We start from the raw sequence: 25,125 nt of genomic DNA on the forward strand, positions 1-25,125 counted from the left end.
CATCTTCTGAGCTTATAGATTGCAATAGGTTGTTCTTGTGATTCAATGTAAAAAAAAAAAAAACTGATTAGTAAAAGAGCATCTTTAGCAGGCATTTTGAATCAGTTCACCCTTTGATGTTTTTTTTGAAGAATGCAAGTTTGCAAATGGGAAGTGCTTGTCTGATGACTCATAGTCTGGCATACAAACACAAACACACACACACGCACACACACACTCTCACACACTGACACACACACACACACTCACTCACACACACACACACACACACTCACACACACACATACACGCGCGCACACACACTCACACTCACACACGCATACACACACACACACACGCATACACACACATACACACACACTCTCTCTCACACACACATACACACTCTCTCTCTCACACTCACACTCACACACACACACATTCACACACACATACACGCACTCTCTCTCTCCCTCACACACAAACACAGACACACACTCACATCAACATCCCCAGTCTAACCCAACGCCAAATGATAAGTACTTTAGGACTGAACGCATTAGGAAAAACCCTGTACACATGTCATCTTCAAGCATGTGGTTTGGATCACTGATCTTCTCGTGAACTGAAATGCCTCAAAGCAATGGGTCAATACACAGTGTATACTGTCTTCTTCTCAAGCTGTATTTTTAAACAGAATGCTATGTACAGATAGAATGTATCTATTCATCCCATTTGCAGGGAAACTTCCAGAACTCTCCTGTAATATACTGTATTCTATCCTTTACAGCAAGGAGAGGAGGCAAAATAAAAGTCACATTACATTACATTATTATCATTTGGCAGACGCTCTTATCCAGAGCGACATACAGTTGATTAGACTAAGCAGGAGACAATCCTCCCCTGGAGCAATGCAGGGTTAAGGGCCTCGCTCAAGGGCCCAACGGCTGTGCGGATCTTATTGTGGCCACACCGGGATTAGAACCACCGACCTTGCGTGTCCCAGTCATTTACCTTAACCACTACACTGCAGACCGCCCCTGTGGCGGAATGAATGTCACCCTGTGGTTAATATGTTGGGTGCAATGAAAACCAGAAGCCCTCCTACCTAACGGGACTAAAGCGGACCGCCCCCAGTCAGGCCATTATTGGACCAACTCGCAATCCCGAAAAGAAGCTGACTCAAGATTCCGGCCGTTTCCTGTTTACATCCCCCCCCCCAGGAAGCGAACCCTGTTTACTTTAAAGCCTCGGTGTTTTGAGCTTCCGATATCCTGCCCGACTTCGCCTGAGGAGTCACGCTCTTCAGATTCGGGAATCCCCGGATGCGCCGGCCTGTTCCGGACTTAACGACAAGTGCGCGTGTGCCACCCCTGTCCGTCCGTTCGGTGGGAGACCAGTCCTCCGTTTGTCATTTTAACGCGACGGACTGGCAACCCGTCTGTGTAGGGTAACCTAAAACCTGCTTGAGCTACTGTGCAATCTCTACACAGAGCCTACTCTCTGGCCTCATTGCCCGGTGGTCTAATACCCCCGATCGTCTCTCGGAAAGAAAGACGAGAACCAAAGTCACGGTGTATTACTCTTTCGGGTACAGACATTACAGGTCTGTTCTTTTTTTAAAAAACCACAGCATCAAAAAAGGCTACCTCTGCGCAACGAGAGGCCTTCCTTTCCTTTTCAGAAAGTCCGTTCTGTTACGATTGCCTTCCTGTGACGACAACTACAAAGAAATGCGTTTGAGAATCTTTTCATTGTCATGGTTACTCGACGCAGGGCTTGGTTGACCCAAGTGAGTCATTTTGGAATATATATATATTTTTTTAAAGACATTCCCCTCCAATGGGATCCACACAGCCTGTGCAGATCAGGGTGTGTGCTGTGTGTGTGCGTGGTCAGTGGGACGTTTCTGTGGAGTAGCCTGAAAGCAGTGGCCACCCATTCCCACTGAGTGAGTGAGTGAGTGAGTGAGTGAGTGAGTGAGTGAGTGAGTGAGTGAGTGAGTGAGTGAGTGAGTGAGTGAGTGAGTGAGTGAGTGAGTGAGTGAGTGAGTGAGTGAGTGAGTGAGTGAGTGAGTGAGTGAGTGAGTGAGTGAGTGAGTGAGTGAAGTTCATATTCCTATTGCTATTTCTATGTGTATGCTAAGCAATATTTACCAGAGTATTTCATGGCAATAAAGCAGTTTGAATTTGAGTGAGAGAGAGAGAGGGATGGAGGGAGAGAGGTAGAGAGTGCCTTTGTGTGTGCGTGTCCCTCGGTCCCAGTCCAAGAAGGAAGAATCAGAAAAGGCTGCAGTTTTGGAACAGGGAGGTTTCGAGGCCCCGCTGGAATGTTTTCCTGGGCAGGGTAAATATTCCCGGCTCCGGGATCTTTTCCCTTAAATGGAAGCCTGCCGGCTCTCCGGCGCATTCCTCCCCGGACGCCACGCGTCTCTCCAGCTTCCCCCGCCGGCCGTTACCTGGCAACCAGCGCGGAGGAAACCAGGCCGAGGAGAGGCCCCCGGTGTGTATCACTCGGCGGCTTCGAACGCACAAGGAACACGGCGCACTCAGAGAGGGCCATGGAGTGAAGTGTGCGGGGGTGTGCAGGGGCAGCCTGCAGCCTGGTGGTTAAGGTGCTATAGCCTAGTGGTTAAGGTGCTATAGCCTAGTGGTTAAGGTGCTATAGCCTAGTGGCTAAGGTGCTATAGCCTAGTGGTTAAGGTGCTATAGCCTAGTGGCTAAGGTGCTATAGCCTAGTGGTTAAGGTGCTATAGCCTAGTGGTTAAGGTGCTATAGCCTAGTGGTTAAGGTGCTATAGCCTAGTGGCTAAGGTGCTATAGCCTAGTGGTTAAGGTGCTATAGCCTAGTGGCTAAGGTGCTATAGCCTAGTGGCTAAGGTGCTATAGCCTAGTGGTTAAGGTGCTATAGCCTAGTGGTTAAGGTGCTATAGCCTAGTGGCTAAGGTGCTATAGCCTAGTGGTTAAGGTGCTATAGCCTAGTGGCTAAGGTGCTATAGCCTAGTGGCTAAGGTGCTATAGCCTAGTGGTTAAGGTGCTATAGCCTAGTGGCTAAGGTGCTATAGCCTAGTGGTTAAGGTGCTATAGCCTAGTGGCTAAGGTGCTATAGCCTAGTGGCTAAGGTGCTATAGCCTAGTGGCTAAGGTGCTATAGCCTAGTGGTTAAGGTGCTATAGCCTAGTGGTTAAGGTGCTATAGCCTAGTGGTTAAGGTGCTATAGCCTAGTGGTTAAGGTGCTATAGCCTAGTGGCTAAGATGCTATAGTCTAGTGGTGAAGATGCTATAGCCTAGTGGCTAAGATGCTATAGTCTAGTGGTCAAGATGCTATAGCCTAGTGGCTAAGATGCTATAGCCTAGTGGATAAGATGCTATAGCCTAGTGGCTAAGATGCTATAGCCTAGTGGCTAAGGTGCTATAGCCTAATGCTAAGGTACATGACTGGGGCCCAGAAGGTTGGTAATTCAAGCCGCAGTGTAGCTACGCCAAGATACGCACTTAGGCCCTTGAGCAAGGCCCTTAACCCCAACATTGCTCCAGGGAGGGATTGTCCCCTGCTTAGTCAAGGCACTTTGAATAAAAGCGTCAGCTGAATAACTGCAATGTAAAGAGCCCTTAACCACAAAATGACAGGTTATACCAATGCATGAGAACCGCCGTTAAATCGGCTGGAATGATGAGCGGCAGTGTTGTGTGTGTGTGTGTGTGTGTGTGTCCATGTGTGTTTGTGTGTATGTGTGCGTGTGTGTTTGTGTGTGTGTGTATGTGCGTGCGTGTGTGTGTGTGTTTGTGTGTATGTGTATCCATGTGTGTTGGTGTGTGTGTGTGTGTGTTTGTGTACGTGTTTGTGTGTGTGTGTATGTGCGTGTGTGGGTGTGTGTGTTTGTGTGTCCATGTGTGTTTCTGTGTGTGTGCGTGTGTGTGTCCGTGTGTGGGTTTGTGTGTTTGTGTGTTTGTGTGTATGTGTGTCCATGTGTGTGTATCCATGTGTGTGGGTGTGTGTGTTTGTGTGTATGTGTATCCATGTGTGTGGGTGTGTGTGTTTGTGTGTATGTGTGTTTGTGTCCATGTGTGTTTCTGTGTGTTTGTGCATGTGTGTGTTTGTGTGTCAGTGTGTGCGTGTGCTTGTGTGTGTGTGTGTGTGGCTGGCGTGAGTTCATGAGTCTGCTGTTCACACACTGGTGTGTTTGATCAGGGAACAGCGGACACATGCACATTTTTGAACAGAGCACAATAATGTGCTATTAAAATGATTGACACGTCTAACTAAGGGTCTTGTGGGGGGGGGGGGGTGATAAGGATAGAGCCACGTCTTTAGTTCTTACAGGCGAGGCCAGGACTGAATCAACACTTCCTCAGAGCTTTATATGTCCTGTCCCAGAAATGAAATCCAAATGCAAACAGTTTTTTCTTTCCTGCACAAACACAGCTCGGAGATGAACTTGCTAAACTTTGTTTGGCTGAAAAAGGCCACATGAAGAACCAATAAGAGATAAACATTCTCTGGATGGAGGCAAAACCTAGAAAAAGGGACTACAATTACCCTTGGGAAAGAGGCTTGAATGTGGGAACTTGTGGTGGTTTAGCCTCCATCGTCAAGTCTACTTTGCAAACACACACACATACACACAAACAAACATCCACACACACACACACATACACACAAACAAACATCCACACACACACACACATACACACAGAAACAGATATGATTGGCTGAGCCAGCCAGGAGACAGGAGGTGAAAGGTCCGGTTGAATACACTCCTCTCCGGATGCAGTGAGGGCCACAGTGTGGGCTGACTGGTTGCTTCCAGAACCTTCCTCATTCTGCCGTATGGAGCGTGCCACAGGGGTGCTCACATGGTGGGACACGTCCCTCTTCAGGCCCTGCAGGGTCCCCAACTCTCCTGGATTAACCGGGACATGTGTGCTCACACACACACAGACACACAGACACACACGCACGCACACAGACACGCACACACGCACACAGACACACACACACACGCACACAGACATACACACATACGCACACAGACACACACACACACACACGCATACAGACACATACATACACGCACACACACGCACAGATACACACACACGCACACACACACACACGCACACACGCACACACACACATACGCACACACACACACAGACACACACACACACACGCACATACACATGCACACAGACACATACACACACACATGCACACACACAGACACACACATACACACACATGCACATACATACACACACACACACACAGACACACACATACGCACACAGACACACACACACACACTCACATACACATGCACACATACACACACACACACACACGTTTTATCGATGTATCCATTTGTGCTCATTCACGTTTTCAGTTCTTTGCGAAGCGCTTTGAAACTCTGTGTTTAGAAAGGTTGAATTGCCTACTTCACGGGTTGCCAGGTTGGAGTATAAGCACTCGCGGCATCGAACATCAGTGCATATAATATACCACGCGCCTACAACATGTACTGCATACACGTATTCATGTAAGGGCTGATCTTCAGCATTTTGTCCCAACTTCTGCTCTTAATTATTTAATTGACTGTATCATAACTTTTCTGACGTGTGCATGAGTATCGACTACAGCTGCAGGCTGCAAGAGTATCCTGATGATTTTACTGTGCTCAAGTACAGGCTGAGGGTCATTTGTAACCGGTTGTAACCGGTTCATAACGCGTTGGTATGGCGGTTCTGGTCTGCGATTCTTCACGACTCTGAAGCCGAAACGTTCACGTCTCTGTCGAAGTCGACCAGGGCTGCCGAGACAAACTGGAGGTCGAAAGCAGTCGATGGTTTATTACACGTTGCAGGTATAAACCTTTACACCCAATCAAAATTACTGCCATACTATTGTTTTCAGCCCCTATTAAAACCCAATGAAAGTTTTTTCAACTTTCACAAATGTCTCAACCGAAGCCCAAAACGTGTGCCAAGGAGAGCCGCGCAGAGCGTTCATCCGCCATTAATTTAACGGAAGTGAGATCCATACAGTTAATCGCAAATGATTATGGGATATAGTGACGAGGAAAACTAGCGTTTTGGCGGTGTAATTGCAGGCCGACGCAGACACCCCAACGCACAAGTATAAATGCTCCCAACGGCGTAGGGGCTACGTGTAGGCTACGCCACGTAGACTCGACGCAGAAGTGCAAAGGCTCCCTGTAAGGAGGGAAAGGAAGGATACCGAGGGAAGTTCGTCTCCGGCCGATAAACAAAACTTAATTTGTCAGTTTTTGTTTACAAACCGAGCCAATTTCCCGCAACGAATATCGACAGATAGGCTACCTCAGCCAACAGTGGCTTTAACAGCCGATCGATATGAATCATTCCGGTCAAATTTGTCGTCTTCATTTCGTCTTCAAACTGCCACGGATTATTTCCCGTTTTGTTCCGGGAAGTTCTATTGGTACGACTGGCAGCGGGAGCGCGAACAACTTTGCTTTCCCACGAACCACCGCTGCAGGATGTATCGGCGGAACGGAACGCTAATATTAGCGCTGATGCTGTTTTAATGTGCGGGACCGTGGTAGCACGTTACCTGGGGTTCAAACCAGTTACTGTTACCAGGATGGGGTCCTAAACTGAAGGAAAATCACCGGCTCGTTTCATCAGTAACACAGCAGCGTAGTCCTTAAAAACGGAGATGTCTTCCATTCAGTCGTCTGTTTGGTTGAATTGGCAGTTACAGCAGTGCGATCAATCCCTTGCTGTTTAAACCTGTAAACCGTCTTTCGATTGGCTGCCGCTGAGGAACTGGCCTGAAAACAAATTGTCTGATTGGCAGTTACTGTCTCCTTTACTTGCACACCTTTGGTAATGTTTTCAGGTTTCGGGTAGAGAACATTGCGGTCAGCGCGTGAACATTTAATTGATGAAGGCTGTTGGCCAGAACATTTGAAAATGTTGCCACAACTTGGGAAAACGCACCAGAAAAACTGGTGGGAACCGGAGCTTTGAACCTCATTTGAATTCATATGCAGCTCTGTTTTGATTTAAAAGCCTGCAATCCATTTCTGTTCTGTTTTGTTATTGCGGATCCAATCTTTGAAAATATGGCCCATCTTTCATGATACAAAATGCTGTGCTGCATTTGATATCAGGAATTATGCATGCACACACACACACACACATAAGATGAACTCCAACATTGCTGAATGCATTGCAGTGAAGTTAACTGCAGATTTGTGAGTAAAGTGATAATAGGCTTTTATATATGCCGGATGAAAAACTCTGGTTGACATAATTATGATGAATCATCTCTGAAAGAAAGCTCAGTGAAGCCATTTTCCCTGAACCAAGGGACCCTTGAGTCCCTTGAGGCGAAAGAGCAATCAATCCCGCTGAACCCTCTGGGAAGGTAGTCCTCACGCGTGTGGGATAAACACAGGGATGTCACTTTAACGGAACGCCGGCCCATCTTCCTCCCGGAGACGGGACCGTGGGGTCAGGCCGTATCTGCTCCAGGGCAGTATATCTGGTCTGAACACACCACACTTTGCAAAGGATGGACGTGCAAGCACAGAATGTGTAACAAGCACAACGGTGACAAGCACAGAATGTGTAACCAGCACAACGGTGACAAGCACAGAATGAGTAACCAGCACAACGGTGACAAGCACAGAATGTGTAACAAGCACAACGGTGACAAGCACAGAATGTGTAACCAGCACAACGGTGACAAGCACAGAATGAGTAACCAGCACAACGGTGACAAGCACAGAATGTGTAACCAGCACAACGGTGACAAGCACAGAATGTGTAATAATTCTTATTGGGTAGCCAATAGAAAAGGAGCTTACAAACTCGGACCAGTTTTGAATTGAGTTTTGATGGGGAGCGGGGTTTGAATGTGGGCCTGGATCTGCTGACACCGCCGGGGCCCGAAATGACAGCAGTATGCAAGCAGCGAAGGGTGTCAGCAGTGATGGATGAAGTCTGTTGTTCAGGGTGGGAGGGAGTGAGGGTGGGGCTCTGTGTGTGTGTGTGTGTGTGGGGGGGGGGGGGGATTGTGTTGCAACATTCCGCTGCAGGTGAGGGAGGGGCAGGGCAGGGGGACAATAACTGGAGCTGAGCTGAGACACACTTCCCACAAATAACTGCTCTAGTCCGCAAGGAAGATATTTCAACTGCTCAACAGATGGTGGACCCCCCTCCATTTTGACATAAAGGACAAAGGGACAGAAGACTAATTTAAATGTCGAATAAAACATGGAATGAAGTGGAGAAGTGTATTAATGCCAGAAACGGCTCCCACAGAAGACGGGTACTCAGCCAATTTGGTCCGTGAGTGAAACCCAGTACAGCTACATTTCTCCCCAAAATCTTTATTCTGCCAATTAAAAAGAGTCCCATGCAGAGGCCCACATTGTGAAAACAGTGTCCAGTACATGCAAACATAGGAACCACAACCTGAACTGTCCGATATCACATCCAGTGAACAGAGGAACCACAACCTGAACTGTCCGATATCACATCCAGTGAACAGAGGAACCACAACCTGAACTGTCCGATATCACATCCAGTGAACAGAGGAACCACAACCTGAACTGTCCGATATCACATCCAGCGAACAGAGGAACCACAACCCGAACTGTCCGATATCACATCCAGCGAACAGAGGAACCACAACCTGAACTGTCCGATATCACATCCAGCGAACAGGGGAACCACAACCCGAACTGTCCGATATCACATCCAGCGAACAGAGGAACCACAACCCGAAGGCTCCAACACATTAGCCTTCCATTGCAGTGAAACCTCTGTTATCACGTCGTGAGGCAGTCTGGCCCGCTTAACCAGCATCGGGCTGGATGCGGACCGCGTCAACAGCCACAGCAGCGGAAGCATGTTTTCACACAGACGCTTCAGAAAGAAACGGAGAGCGAGCGCTTTTCCCCGCAGAGATACGATCTCGCCCGCCGTGGCACCGCAGTTAATCTCCTCCTTTTTCGTTTCGGCGAAGTAATAAATCGGGAGCCCAACAGCCCGTTTTTCTCGTTTCATCGGTCGGCAGGGAACGCGGTCGTGGGTTTAATATGAGACAGGAGCGGAGCGGTCACAGAACCTGGATTTATCGCCGTCGGCGATAAGGCCTGACGGCGTTTCGACCCAACCTTCCGTCTGACTGCGGCCGCCAGGTAACAGGGAGTCCTTCAGCCTGTGATAACAAGGAGTCTTTAGAACCCGGCCAATTAAAGGTGTGCTTATATAAAGGTACGATAGGTAATTTCTGACTTCTAACGGTCGAGAGGGGGATTGCAGCGACAAACACCTTCCAACCACAACACTGTTCATCCCTCCCCCTTCTCTGTGAACGCGCTGACGTTGAAATGCCATTGGCTGTGGCAATTAGAACCAATTTTCAACCAATGAGCTTGAATTATTGTCCAATGTCAGTGTGTGAACTGTCAGTGAGATTTCTTCAATGATAGGAAGGGATTCACAGTGGTCTCTTAACAATGTTTCAACGCAAAAATCTTACCGACTGTACCTTTAACAGCGACATTAAACATTCAGGTGTTTTTAATGCTAAGATGAAATCATTATTGAGCACGCTTCAGTTTATTAACTCAATTCTCTAAGTGTGTTTTTAACACTGAACCAAAGCAACAAAGTTTGTACTGCCCCAGCGCAGGAGGTTGGTATTAGGCGTTTGTTCAGAAGTGAATATCCTTACAGAACTGACATGCTAATGGCAGACTAATGCTCTTGTGTAGAAATGACTCACTTTAGTCTAAATCAAAAGGAAAATTAGTTATCTGGGTTGTTAAAAAAAAAAAAAAAATTTCAGGGTGTATTGTTTGTGCTCCCTTCATTTAATATGCAGGACATATCTGTCAGGGTTTTCCTACTCATTTTCCGGGCAGTACCGTTTTTCGGTGCAGATTGCTGCCTTGGTTAATTGGTTTCCAGGTGCAGTCTAATTACTGACCAATTATCAGTTATTGGTAGGCGGGCTCTACTCTATTTAAGACTCATTGTCCCTCCGCTCTGTGCTTGAGTGTTACATTGTGTTTCAGACGCTGAGTCAGGTAGAGGTAGCCTGCGAGGCTGGTTTTGCATTAGAGACTTAGAGGCGTGTTACCCTGTATTCGGGTAACCGCATCAGGTTTTCTTTATTATTTTCCTTTCATCTATTAAGCCAAAATAGACTTGTGTACTAGGTTTTCGGTCCTATTTTAGTTGGCGTTTCGCCAGGGAGTTTCTGTCCTGTTTTCCGTTTTCCCCTTTCTCCACAAGTGGTTCCCTTAGATTATATTGGGGAGAACCCTCGATTGTATTCGTGGTTCTCACACGTTCCGTGAGATTGGAGATTCCCTTTCCGGTCGCGTCCGGTCCTCCGTCCCCGCTCCCCGGTCAGATTTGACGATCCCCGTCCCGATGACTTTCCTTCTACTGCGGGAAAGGCCAGACGCTCGCTAGACGAGCGTTTGCCATCTGCAATAATGGCGGTAACAGCGTGAACGGCACATCGGCGATGCGCGATTACGCAAGCGCGCCCCGACGCTACCCTGCCAGGTTGAGGAACAGCACGTATTTTTTACATTTTATTTTTCCTTTTTCTCCCAATTTGGTAGCCAGTTGGACCCCGTCTGATTCAATTAGAGCTAGTGTTAGACACACCGCTCGCACCCCGTCCCTCGGCGGCCCGAAGGAGAGCGGCACGCCTTCTTCAAGCCGTCTCGTCTCATGCTCGTGACCGTGATTCCGAGGCGCCCGAGGTGCTTTTTGTTGCGCGGTGATCTACTAACCCTGCCAAGTCCCTCCCTCTAGAGCAGCGAGCCAATCATGCCGCTCCGCGTGAGCCGGCCAAACTTGGCTTTTTGGCAGGACCGGGAATCGAACCCCGGTCCCCGGTGTGCAGCTGCGGCGAACTGCAACCGCTAGTCCGCCGCGTCTTAGCCTGTTGCGCCACCGCGGCCCTAAAACGGCACGTATTCTTGTACTGCTGTTATCCACCCCACAGACAGAATGTGTGAGAGGGTGTCCGTATTTAGCAGGTTTCTTTGTCTGGACGCCGGGACGAGTGGAGGGTCACGTGCCCCTCAGCGTGTCTGCGTTTCCGCCCGGGTGACACGCGTGATAACAGCAGAGGTGTGCCTGGAACCGCGGGGCTCCTGTCTGCCCACAAAATGCACTTTAGCATCGGCGCTACCGCGGCTAGCGTCGCTGCCCTGAGCTCAGCCGCGCTCTCTCGGGCTGAATATGAAACGGCAGGACGTGAAATATTTTGTGGGTAATGTGCGATATCTTGACTGTGTATGAAATTGGGAGGAAAGGTGTTGGTCTTCAGTGAGGTTTTTTTTGCCTCCTTAAATGTAAGTTGTAGGAGGCGACATTAAAGGTACAATAGCTAAGGTTTTTGGGTTAAAACATTGTCGCAAGACCGTTGTAAATCCCTTCCTATCGTTTAAAAAAGGCTCACTGACATGTTGACTCACCCTCTGCCGTGTTTATAGTCCTTAAATTTGGGTTTCAAAATATACAGTTGACACACCGACACTACAGATGTACAATAATTCAAGCTCATTGGTTAAAAATTGGTTCTAATTGCCACAGCCAATGGCGTTTCAACGTCAGTGCGTTCACAGAGATGGGGGAGGGATGAACAGTGTTGTGGTTTGAGCGTGTTTGTCGCTGCAACTCCTCTCTTGACCGCTAGGAGTTTGAAATGACCCATTGTACCTTTAATCTTCGGTTCACGTTTATCCTCCCAAAAGGACAAACCGTTAGCCTGTTAGCCAACTGACAGTGAGACAGGAAAGGAACCTCTATCTGAGCTGACACTGTTTATCTGGAAAGGGACGTCGGGCTAATCCGCTGTCATGCATCACTTAGGGATTTGGTGCTTTAGGATTACTGCACTGAGGATTACAGTTTGAAGTAAATTCATTTAAAAAAAAAAAAAAAACTTTCATGACATGATGAAACAGGCTAACTAAACGTATATGCAAACACACATGCACACACACATGCACACACGCACACATGTACACGCATACACAGATGCACACATGCTGGTGCACACACACATACACGGATGCACACATACACGCACCCACGAACGCACATACACAGACACACACACGTACACACACACATACTCGGGACCGTTTTGGAGGTTAAATGGTGAAATGCAGTGTGGGATGTTGGTGCTGTTGGCTCGGTTATGCGGAGAGGCGCTGAGCGCAAAGTTCTATTTTTAGCGCCTCGGCCCGCCGGATGCGATAACGGCCAGGGTCCGACCCCGTCTCCGTGGAAACCGGCCGGCCCCGAAATCTCCCCCCCGGGGGTCCGTGACATTCCACCGCATTACCGCTGCTGTCCCACAATTCCTAGGGAGCCGTGAGTTCCTATCCCGGGTCATTTCAGAGAAAGGATTATGGATGTATTTACTCCTCTGCTTACATACTGGGAGATGCGGCAGGGCATGAATTTTTCCAGGGCGAATCGCTCGCATCAAATCTGTATGTAAAAAGATGGAGGACCTGGGAGTCAGGCTATGGGCCTTTACCAGCGACTCACTGTCAGAACCACATAGGAATCAGCCCTACAACTGTGTCTATATAAACCATAAGCCCTACAGCCATGCCTATATAAACCATCAGCCCTACAGCCGTGTCTATATAAACCATCAGCCCTACAGCCGTGTCTATATAAACCATCAGCCCTCCAGCCGTGTCCATATAAACCATCAGCCCTACAGCCGTGTCTATATAAACCATCAGCCCTACAGCCGTGTCCATATAAACCATCAGCCCTACAGCCGTGTCTATATAAACCATCAGCCCTACAGCCATGCCTATATAAACCATCAGCCCTACAGCCATGCCTATATAAACCATCAGCCCTACAGCCGTGTCCATATAAACCATCAGCCCTACAGCCATGCCTATATAAACCATCAGCCCTACAGCCGTGTCCATATAAACCATCAGCCCTACAGCCGTGTCTATATAAACCATCAGCCCTACAGCCGTGTCTATATAAACCATCAAATATCAGTCTGTGACTGCCACAAAAAAAATGATGCTTGATAGGATGTATTTTTGGGGGGGTTTCAGCACAAACTGTTTAATAATAAATTATTGCAAGGTTAAGCCGTTGCTTAGCTGTTGCTGTATAGCTGTTGAATTGTGAGTATTCTGGAATATGCTGACCACATCAAAAGAATTGCATCGTCAGGAGCAGCCTGTAGCGTAGTGGTTAAGGTACAAGACTGGGACCCAGAAGGGCGGTGGTACGATCCCCAGTGTAGCCACAATAAGATCCGCACAGCTGTTGGGCCCTTGAGCAAGGCCCTTAACCCTGCATTGCTCCAGGGGAGGATTGTCTCTGCTTAGTCTAATCAACTGTACACCGCTCTGGATAAGTCTGCCAAATGCCATTAATTTAATTTAATTTAATTTTAATGAATCTTTGTACCGAACTCAGCGAACTGATTCCCATGAGCAAAGAGATTAGCCATTTCCAGCACTCCACTCCTTCTCTGATATCCCGTTACTGACTGTAACGCTCATGATTGGTGGGTGTCCAGTTGGATTGTGACAATGTTATTCTCATTGGTCACTCTGAGCCTCTGTCGGAGCAGGAGTCATTCTCATTGGTCACTTTGGGCCATTGTTGGAGCAGGAGTCATTCTCATTGGTCAGTCTGAGCCTCTGTTAGAGCAAACATCATTCGCATTGGTCACTTTGGGCCACTGTCGGAGCAGGGGACATTGTCATTGGTCACTGTAGAACTCTGAGAACCCGCCAGCCCCCATTTCCTCCCCCCCCCCCCCCCCCCCCACACCCCGCGCTTCTCCCACGTCCTCCTGGACCACAGCTAGTGGGGCTCAAACAGAAATAACACTCCCGGGGGTCCCTGCAGGGGGATTTCCCCCCATTTTAAATATTTCGACATTTCTCGATTTTCCAGACCATACATTTTCTAAACACCGTAAGTGTCATAAATACACCATTAGGTTTGTTGAACGTGAATGTTTTTATTTAAAACAAAATTGTCTTTCGTACATGAAATCCTTGTGGCCTACTGAAGGCGAATACATGGATGACTCCTCCACTCAACACTCTATCTAAAGAATTCCTTTTCAGAAGGGAAGGGCCGGAAATTCCAAGTATAAACTGCTGTAATGATAAGTGCCGTCTGGGAAGAGCATTCCCGGGAAGTGAAGATAAGGACGCACTAGGAGATTGGAGAAAGCCAAAAGCACAGTCAGTCAATTTCTTGACCGAATTGAGTTTTTGAAAAAAGGCTTAACAACTTCTTTCCGATTCTTTTTTTTTCCCCCTTGAATTGTTTCGTAACGCAGAGCAGGTTTTGTTTGGTTGGGTTTTTGGGTTCTGGTGATGCGCGCATTTTTTAGCCGAATGCTCACCGCACATCAGCTGAGGTGGAGAGAGGGAGGACGACGTTTTTGCCAGTTGAATCAGGGGGGGCCTGTAGCGTAGTGGTTAAGGTAAATGCCTGGGACGCGCAAGGTCGGCGGTTCTAATCCCGGTGTAGCCACAATAAGGTCCGCACAGCCGTTGGGCTCTTGAGCAAGGCCCTTAACCTTGCATTGCTCCAGGGGATTGTCTCCTGCTTAGTCTGTACGTCGCTCTGCTAAACGCCAATGATGATGATGGGATGATTTGGTGGCTGGTTGAAAGAGGCAGGGTGGAAATGTAGCCAGGACACAGGGGAACCCCCGACTCGGCTCAGCGTACCCTGCTCAGCGCCGACTGCACTTTTGACCCCATTGACTAAACTGTGTGGCCAGAATGAAGAGGTTGCGCACATGTCCGAAAGAGAAGGATATTTTATCTCAGGCGGTTCAAACATTTTATATTCTTTTAAAAGCCACATCTCAGTCCTGGGGGCTCGTGTGTGAGCCGGTTTTCGTTCCAACCGGAAGTTTAACAAGCTGTTCGGGTATGAACGTTCACACACACACACACACACACACACACACACACACACATGCATACATGTAGATACACATTGTTTGAAGAATTTTTATTTTTTCAATATGCCAGGAGGTAACACTGAATAAAATGGGTTTTTTTTTTTATTGTAATACATTTAAAAACGTTTTTAATTATAATTATTTTTCTGCAGATGTATCTCCTTCTTCCCTCTAAGCCTGCTTTTCCTGTTTTGACATTGTTTATTTTTTCCACAAATCTACTTCAAACATATTTCCATTTATGTTTATTTTTACAGTATAAAATGATAACACACTCGTGTGTGGCTTCTGACCCATATTTTCATAGGACACGTAAATTCTGGGTCTTGCCTCTTTGAACTCTTCGATCTCATGGTTATTACCTCACCCCACTACCAGTCTGTACCTTATTATTAATAATTTTCCTTTTTACTTATTTTAATGCGCAAGTTTCATCAAAATTATTCTATATTTTTTTTACTGAATTAACTTAATTACTTTTTTTTAAGGTGCACCTAACCTAATCAGAGTAAATCTAAAAGACAATTTGTCTCCAATGTCGACACTTTCACACATGCGCGCACACACACACACAGACCCGCTACACAACGCCTCTATCACACTGGCCTGTTTTCAGCTTGCACTCTCATTGACAACAAAACATACCATATTACACAACAAGGCAATTTACTTTAGAGCTCAGTTCTTTTTTATACGTATTTACTCATTAAGACCAATCAATTATAATAGTTGATTAACGATTAACTATTACATCTATCAGCGCTTGAGACTCAGTCCCAGAGTATTAGTATTGCTACCAAACACTCTCTAACACTCTCAGCGCTTGGGACCCGGTCCCTAGAGTGTTAGTGAGAGCAAACCGGCTCTTGTGTTTGAATCACTCCCTGAGTGATGGGCCCGTCGGCCCCAAGTCAAACAAGGTACCTTTTAGTGATTTACTCCGGCCTCACCTGAGTGTTCTTTTTTTGGGATTGCGTATTGGTTACCCCACACATAAACGTCTCAGAACTGGACCGGATACCATCATTCTTCCCCATAGCCGATTGCTTACAATCCCTTCGTGGCGTGGGTTTTTCGGTTCAGGGGACTCTAACTCCTGGCAGTGTACACTGGCTGTCCGCGTCACAGACTGTTCTGTATAGGGAAGAACCACATTAGCGATCCCATCCTCCTCGCCAAACATCGTGTGATGAAACAGATCCCAGTAAAACAACGATAGCTATACTTGAGTTTAAGTTTCGTATTTATTTGCAAAGAAATGACAGAAAGTGAGAAAGCTTACCGGCTTTCTGTTTTGAATCAGACATAGTAAGGACTCTTATACACACTTTTCCAGAAGGGGGGGCTTCACCAAAACAAAAAGACATGAAGCTGGCCACGAACATTTATCAGTATTTTGTCTTCTTATTACCCCTTGTTGACCTTGCTGTAAGACCAGAATGTGCTAGCTGAGAAGCAGAGACATTAAGGTCAAAGGCTGTCTGTCTGCTGGGAGAGAGACAGAGAAAGACTCCTAGTAAGCACTTAATTCAGAAAGTGGTCTAATAGTAATAAGGATTATCACTAAAAGGTTATTTGTAATCATGTGATTGTCTTTATGTTAACAGACATTGTCAAATAAGAATCAATTAAGAAAATTACCCTTACAACATACATATACAAAGACACACTCACACTCTCAATGTCACACACACACACATATAAAAAGTCACACACACATAAAAAATCATGCACGCGCACACACACACACACACACACTCTCTCTCTCTCACACACACACACACACACACACTCTCTCTCTCACACACACACACACACACACACAATGGCGCCCATAGATTAGGCCTCCCGCTTCAGGGACTCAATCTCAGGAGGCAGGAGCAGGAAGTGAACCTCGCGGTGAGCGGAATCCCGACCAGCTCACCTCCGCTCCCCACCGACCGGCCCAGGGGAGGGATCGGGAGGGGCACTCCACCGAGCCGACCGGCGCAGGGGAGGGATCGGGAGGGGCACTCCACCGAGCTCCCCGCCGCCCAGCCCAGATCGGGAGGGGCACTCCTCCGAGCCGACCGCATTCTTCCCCGCAGGTCAGAGGTCGCCCGCGGAACAGACACATCTCTCTCACTCCGTGGGAGGAGACGCAGGAATGTCAGGAGAGCCTTTCCTGGAATGTCTAAGCTCTGGCTGCGACTGCATAAGCCTCTCCCTCCAGACTTACAGTAACCACAGAGCAATAATATGTACAGTGCGCACTAAACAAGCACTTATCTGTACAGAGTGTGCACTCTGTACAAGCACTTATCTGTAAAGAGTGCATTCTCAATTCTAAACAATTAAATTTAATTTAATTTAATTAACATAAGTTCCTGGGATGCGAATCTAACCTGTTTCTACCTATTCCAACCTGTATTATAAGGATCTGAGACATATGGTGTCATCCTGTTGGAATGGTAAAATCTGGTTTGTGCTGGTGTCTCGTTCAGGACAGAACAGTCTGAGTTACTTTCACTTGAGAAAGCACGGACCGCGTCTGAAATGTCGCATTCCTCAGAGTCGGTCAGAAGTGCACATATTTTTACACTGGGATTCATGACTTTCAAACATGACTTTCAAACCGCGTTGGAAACAACACACTTCCCCGGACATTGACACGTCCACCGTCTGCATGTCTGACAGGAAGAAGAAAGAAAACTGCCTGACCGCACGTTTCTCGGCCCGAAGCATCTGCTGTCGGACACCAGCTTTACAGCTTGGCCGAAGCCCAGTTTTCAGCCACTCGAACCAGGCGGTGTGGACGGCCTAAGGAAAAGATATTCTAACCAACAGAGACCCCCCAAAACGCCAAAGGCACACATCCTACCACTTCCTTAGCAACTGAAAGAAGGCCGGAACTCAATTATTGTGCGCAATTTGGCACAAAGGCGTCAAGTAACGACTGCGTACATTCCCCTGTTGGAACTATTTAACCCTTTCGGTCCAAAGCCCAATATGAAGTTGCTCCCCCCAAATTTTGGCTTTGGTTGAGAAACTTGAGAGTTGATAATTTTTCAGTTCTGACAATTGTGTGCGTCATTATTACTAGACTTGTGTTCGCTAGGATGGTTTCACTGCTACTTTCGTTTGTCTATGTAAACTGCTTATCGTCCCCCGTAAGCGTATATCATTCTTTCGCGTTGTATAAAGACGGTTTTATAGATATAATCCATTGTCACATTAATCTACAATGCTCAAGTCCTTATCGTTGTTGTACTCTTAGCACTTGAAACTGGACTTCCCTCTCGGGTCTTTCAGCGCACTTGTCCCTGTTATGGGTTTGCACATTGTTGTACGTCGCTCTGGAGAAGGGCGTCTGCCAAATGCCTGTAATGTAATGTAGTAGTGTAGTAGTTTAATTTGTTAAGTAGTAAAGCAGTCAGTTTGATTGGTAGAAAATGTATAGGGTCGGGGACTGAAAGGGTAAAAACTGAAATATCGCTATACTTGCCCCTGCTGACTATACTTGCCCCTGCTGACTGCCAGCATGGAGGATGCTTACCGGCTGTCAGTTTAATTGTTCAAAGTGACAAGATTTCTGCAGGCCTACTATAAGAGAAACCAGACTGGTGCAGCAGCTGCATGCTAAATTAGTCTTTACAAGAGAAAAGTTAATTAAGACTATCAAGTAGGCTAATGCGTGTGTAATAACGCAATGTTTTGCAATTGTACTGTACACCTGAAAACAGTAAGTGATTCAATGAGAGCCACTGAAGCAGCGATTACTTTTGCGTTTCATAATGTGCATTAGGCGTTGGGAAACAAATGTGAATCACGGTTTTGGGAAGTTTAGTCTTAATGTAATAGTAGAGGACGTGAGCGTGATGGTTTTCTCTTCAGCATATGTTCTTGTTAGATTTTACGCGTTTCTCAGTGAGTAAATATAAGTACGATATTTACTGCGTTTTATATATGTTTATATTATGTTTATAACATGGAATCCCATCTGTGGTCCGAATACATTATGAATATCAACATAGGCTCCTTCCGGTATACGTGCCACTGTAGCCGTTTAGACGTGACCCTCTAGAATTGTACTTCCCTCTAGGGTCTTTCAGCGCATTTAGCCCTGGTTATGGGTATGCACTTTGTTGTACGTCGCTCTGGATAATGTAATGACCCATAGCAACATGTAAATACACCTTTCTCCGCTAACGGGAACTTGGCACTCACCTCGTTTGATGGTATATTGACGACACCTGTTGATCTCCGCTTCTCCCTAAGTTTTCTCCGCTCAATCTGGCCTTTCCCCTTCCGAGCGCTCGGACCCGAGCTCTTCTTCTCCTTGCCTTTGCTCGGTCCCGTTACGGGGCTTGGACTCCCACTCTCGCTGCACTCCGATTGCGGGGTGCCGGGCACTTTCTCCGGCTGAGGTGTCGCTTTCAGGTTACCACCGGGAGGACTATTTCCTCGCCCGGGTGGCGTCTGGGGCTGGTCATCCTCCGGCCGCCGGCTTAGGGCAGTGGATGACGACGACCGAAGCACTGGATATGATTTGACAGACGATGATGCCTCGTTACCTGTGTTGCCGTTGTTGTTTAATTCGCTGTTCTGTGTTTTGTTCGTATTCCTAGAGAAGGAGGTCGTAGTGGCAACGCTGCACCCACCGGTCGATGCGGCAATATCCCCGAGCATTTTAGCTCTCATTTTCTCCCGTTTCGCTTTCCATTCTTCTAGAAAGTCCGTCGTTGCATTCGGCTTATATCCAGTCGCCATGCCTTCTTTTTTTTGTTTAATAAGTACCTGTCACAAGTCAAAGTGCTAGGGAAGGGTTATTGCCGTTTCAAAATTAAACGGTCGAGGGACTTGTAGCAATGTGTCTTTGCGACTAGCACTGCATTCCATTGAAGACCGTTTCTGCAACCAAAATGTAGCGGGTCTGGGGAAATAAATTAATACAAAAGTTAAAATAAACCAGCATACGCGGTATTAATGGCAATAGAAATGGCGTGTTGTTGTTAAATTGTAGCTATTTCTTAGTTTTACTCGTCTGTCAAAACCAAGGAAGTCGAAAATGAGCTGACGTGGTTCCACCTGAGTAAGCTTGTCTCCCACGCGCTGCCGTGGACCGGTTGGCGCTTTCATCACTTTTCAAACGCGCAGTCAAAACTTCCACCAAAGTTTTCTCAGAAGAAAAATGTCGCGGACTTCCTATATCATATCACATTTTACAAGTCTACAATGTCAGGATAGAGACAGAACTTGCGTTTTTGATAGGACCTACCTGTATTTCGGACGGTTTTCTCTGTCACCAGGTGACGGGCGGGCGGAGATGTGCACTCCAGCTGCCCGTTTGATTTGTCACACGCAGACTGGAGAGTTGCGCTCGCTCTGCTCAGTCTCTGGCGGCCGAATGTTCCCGAGTTGACACGAATAAAACCGAAACATTAGCGGACATTGCAAGTGTGGCGGCGGTTCGCGAGTGGCCACAGGATACCCTATATGGACGTATTCTCCAATAGTAGGCTGCCACATGCAAATGAAACAGACTATTGATATTTACAACGTTTTCAGTTTAGTAAGAGTTTGAGAGAGAGAGAGAGAGAGAGAGAGAGAGAGAGAGAGAGAGAGAGATGCTAGCACACAAGGTTCTGCACAACATTGTTTCTAGCAGCGCAGCAGTAATCAATAATGTTGTTTGAGCTTTAATACAAAAGAGCTGCAGGCCTAGAGGGTTTATTTATTTTCATAATTATAAAACTGTTGATTTTCTGTCAGTCGTCTCGGTGCGTGGCTCTAATCTTTAGTGAAATAGCTCTCGCTTCCTCTAAGCACTGCGATGCAAGCACCGATTTTCATTTTAAATGTCGTGTTTTCGCATCGATTGAAAAGTTTGCCACTTTTGCAGTGAAAAGAGCTGTTTTTCCAGCCTTGTCAAATCAAAAGCGAAAGACTCCCAAGCAAAGACGTGACGTTTGGCAGTTCGTTGCTGTGGCTCCTCCGAGATTGTACAGTCGTCTCGAATGGGCGACAGAACTTAACCTCTAATGTGGAAGTTCTTACTTCACAAATCACACACGATCACAAGTCATACAGCAACGTGACAATGCGTGCAGTGGCGGCCTTTATTCAACAGAACACTTTAAAGTCGAGACGCATAGCTCTAGGAATAAAGCGTTCAAAGTTCAGCTCCTGGACGGATCGTGCACCTGACTGAACAAACCAAGCACGGTATGTTTTGATTCATGATATTTTCATAATATTCATTATACCCCTATGCATTATTTCACTAAAGCTGTACTATGTAGCGTTAATGCGTAGCTAAATCTCGCAACGGCTTTCGCCCATCATTCTTGCTCAAACGCGACTGTGCAAAATCCACATGTTTCAACATGCCCCGTGTCGGTTTGTGGCCCGGTGATGTTTATTGTTAAGTGTGTGGTATATCATTCATTTAGCTTAAAATACCAGTTTTCCTCCTTGTAGTATATGCATGTATATTTGCCATGATGGTATATTCAATATGTTAATACATACAGTCAGGTCCATAAATATTGGGACATCGACACAATTCTCATCCTTTTGGCTCTATACACCACCACAATGGATTTGAAATGAAACAAACAAGATGTGCTTTAACTGCAGACTTTCAGCTTTAATTTGAGGGTATTTACATCCAAATCAGGTGAACGGTGTAGGAATTACAACAGTTTGTATATGTGCCTCCCACTTTTTAAGGGACCAAAAGTAATGGGACAAACTAACAATCATAAATCAAACTTTCACTTTTTAATACTTGGTTGCAAATCCTTTGCAGTCAATTACAGCCTGAAGTCTGGAATGCATAGACATCACCAGACGCTGCGTTTCATCCCTGGTGATGCTCCGCCAGGCCTCTACTGCAGCTGTCTTCAGTTCCTGCTTGTTCTTGGGGCATTTTCCCTTCAGTTTTGTCTTCAGCAAGTGAAATGCATGTTCAATCAGATTCAGGTCAGGAGATTGACTTGGCCATTGCATAACATTCCACTTCTTTGCCTTAAAAAACTCTTTGGTTGCTTCCGCAGTATGCTTCGGGTCATTGTCCATCTGCACTGTGAAGCGCCGTCCAATGAGTTCTGAAGCATTTGGCTGAATATGAGCAGATAATATTGCCCGAAACACTTCAGAATTCATCCTGCTGCTTTTGTCAGCAGTCACATCATCAATAAATACAAGGGAACCAGTTCCATTGGCAGCCATACATGCCCACGCCATGACACTACCACCACCATGCTTCACTGATGAGGTGGTATGTTTTGGATCATGAGCAGTTCCTTTCCTTCTCCATACCCCTCTGTATTCACTCTGGTGAAGTCTTCTCTTGATTGTTGACACACATACACCTACCTCCTGGAGAGTGTTCTTGATCTGGCCAACTGTTGTGAAGGGGTTTTTCTTCACCAGGGAAATAATCATCCACCACAGTTGTTTTCCGTGGCCTTCCGGGTTTTTTGGTGTTCACCAGTGCGTTCTTTCTTTTTAAGAATGTTCCAAACAGTTGATTTGGCCACACCTAATGTTTTTGCTATCTCTCTGATGGGTTTGTTTTGATTTTTCAGCCTAATGATGGCTTGCTTCACTGATAGTGACCGCTCTTAGGATTTCATATTGAGAGTTGACAGCAACAGATTCCAAATGCAAATAGCACACTTGAAATGAACTCGAGACCTTTTATCTGCTCCTTGTAAATGAGATAATGAGGGAATAACACACACCTGGCCATGGAACAGCTGAGCAGCCAATTGTCCCATTACTATTTGTCCCTTAAAAAGTGGGAGGCACATATAGAAACTGTTGTAATTCCTACACCGTTCACCTGATTTGGATGTAAATACCCTCAAATTAAAGCTGAAAGTCTGCAGTTAAAGAATATCTTGTTCGTTTCATTTCAAATCCATTGTGGTGGATGTATAGAGCCAAAAAGAGGAGAATTGTGTTGATGTCCCAATATTTATGTACCTGACTGTATACACAATATCCGTCTTCCCTCCCATTGAAATGGATCATGAACTGTTTGTGTTATGATGCATACACGCATTTTGTTCTGTATCAATCCCTGTAATGCCTTGCTTGGGGAAATTATAATTTTTTTTTTTTGTGGTTTTTTTATATAAGTTAAATTTTAACCGAACATTTAAATTGCATGTCTCTACCGTAAATTGATTCGAAGAAACTATTCAAACTGTAGCTTACTAAAGAGCAGCAATACTGCCCCCTGTTGTCTGCCTGCAAAGCTGCAGCGGCAAAAACATTTGTGTATTGTGCATTTTATTTATTTTACACAAGCAAAAGTTAAGTACCAAAATGAAATGCATTTAATACGTTTTATTAAATGTATTTCTTTATATTTTCTTATGCATCTAATTTCTCATCCATTTCAGCGATACAAACACATTTTAATTTGACAATTATTAAGTATACTTAAATATATACTTGTAAATGTATACTTATACATTTTCCAATAAAGGGATATGATTTTTTTTTTTTTTTGGGCCATATGACTGTAGTCTAATGCATTACTGAAAAACATTTGAATCAAAATAGTCTAAAAATATCTATGTTTTTCAATTTGACCAAACTATTTTCAAGTTCTATATGTTATGTTCAAAGGAATACTGGAAAAGGAAAAAGTATATCAGATGTTTTTATATCAGATATGTTTTCAAATAATTATTTTAAATACATTCAAAGTTAAATTGATAATGAAATTACACTTCATTTAGTTGATCACGGTCTAAACCAACTGCATTGTGTCATTCCATCACTTCCTGTTTCACTAGAGTGAAGAAATGAGGTAACAAGCTTGCAAAATAATTTTGTTATCCATAAGCATGGGAACAGCCTCAATATTGTCAATTCATTGCATTACATTACATTACATTATTGGCATTTGGCAGACACTCTTATCCAGAGCGATGTACAGTTGATTAGACTAAGCAGGAGACAATCCTCCCCTGGAGCCATGCAGGGTTTAGGGCCTTGCTCAAGGGCCCAACGGCTGTGCGGATCTTATTGTGGCTACATTGGGATTAGAACCACCAACCTTGCAGGTCCCAGTCATGTACCTTAACCACTATGCCACAGGCCGCCCAGAAGACACTGATGATAACAGTGACAAGTCGAGGAATGCGTACGGTTAGCACTGTGTAAAACAGACATATAATAAAATAATAATATAATAAATATTCTTACAGGGCCAGCCTGTAGCCTCGTGGCTAAGGTACATGACTGAGACCCTGAAGGTTGGTGGTTCAAGCCCCAGTGTAGCCACAATAAGATCCACAAGGATCACAAGGATGAGCAAGGCTCTTAACCCTGCATTGCTCCAGGGGAGGATTGTCCCCTGAGTCTAATCAACTGGTCACTTTGGATAAACGCATAAGCTAAATAACAAATTATTATTTGATTTGTTTTGTGTCTTTGGAAAAACACAATGCATTCTAGGATTTATTGAATTGTTTAAACACCTGTTGACTTTGTGCAATTGCACCGAAGAGTGTGTCCGTGTGTCCAGTTACACATGAAAATGCTGAAAATGTTTTGTTATTTTTTTACGACTTTACAAATCCAGACCGAAGCAGAATTCTCCATAATTACCAAGCTGTTGGTGCTGTTCACTTTTAATTCCTGAAGGTGGCGCCACAACACACTACAAACGTTTCATAGCTCACAAGTTTTTTTTAATTTGTAAAAAAATATATATTATGATCGTCAGTCCTTTGGTGGTGTGAGAACGCTTTTTAACCCAGTCAAAGCACATGTAGGCTATAGATTGTAAACTACGTTGTGAAGCCATTGAATCCTGTTATTTTACAAGAACGCATATCCATATTACTTTATTCACATATTCACAAATAGTTCAGAGGTGTATGTTTCATGTTTTGCTTTACTTTAATGTTGAGGACAGTACAGTACCATCAATGATTGTACAATTGGTTGATTTTACCACTTGGAGGCCTTGTTTTAAATCATATATCCCCCCCCCCCCCCCCCCTCTGAAAGCCATCCAGAGAACCCACATCATCAGTTAAAGTTTTCAAAAATTACTCTATTTTCCCAAATCCATATATAGGTATTGCATATTAATTCTAGACAGGCATCCCCTACAACACCCTCCGGGAAGCGCTGCAGTC

At 45.7% G+C, this 25,125-nt stretch overlaps 1 protein-coding gene across 1 annotated transcript in view; it reads right to left on the minus strand.

The window, feature by feature from the left end:
* LOC133118928 (PRKC apoptosis WT1 regulator protein-like) overlaps positions 1–20,354 on the minus strand; it is a 34,144-nt gene extending 13,790 nt beyond the window's left edge. The window contains exons 1-2 of the mRNA XM_061229231.1: positions 20,238–20,354; positions 19,187–19,892 (exon numbers count right to left, since the gene is read on the minus strand). Coding sequence (XP_061085215.1) covers positions 19,187–19,729 — 543 coding nt within the window. The 5' untranslated portion in view covers positions 19,730–19,892; positions 20,238–20,354. The remainder of the gene's footprint in view (positions 1–19,186; positions 19,893–20,237) is intronic.
* Positions 20,355–25,125: the final 4,771 nt, after the last annotated feature.

The sequence above is a fragment of the Conger conger genome, chromosome 19, assembly GCF_963514075.1.
Source record: "Conger conger chromosome 19, fConCon1.1, whole genome shotgun sequence".
Classification (NCBI taxonomy): Eukaryota; Metazoa; Chordata; class Actinopteri; order Anguilliformes; family Congridae; genus Conger; species Conger conger.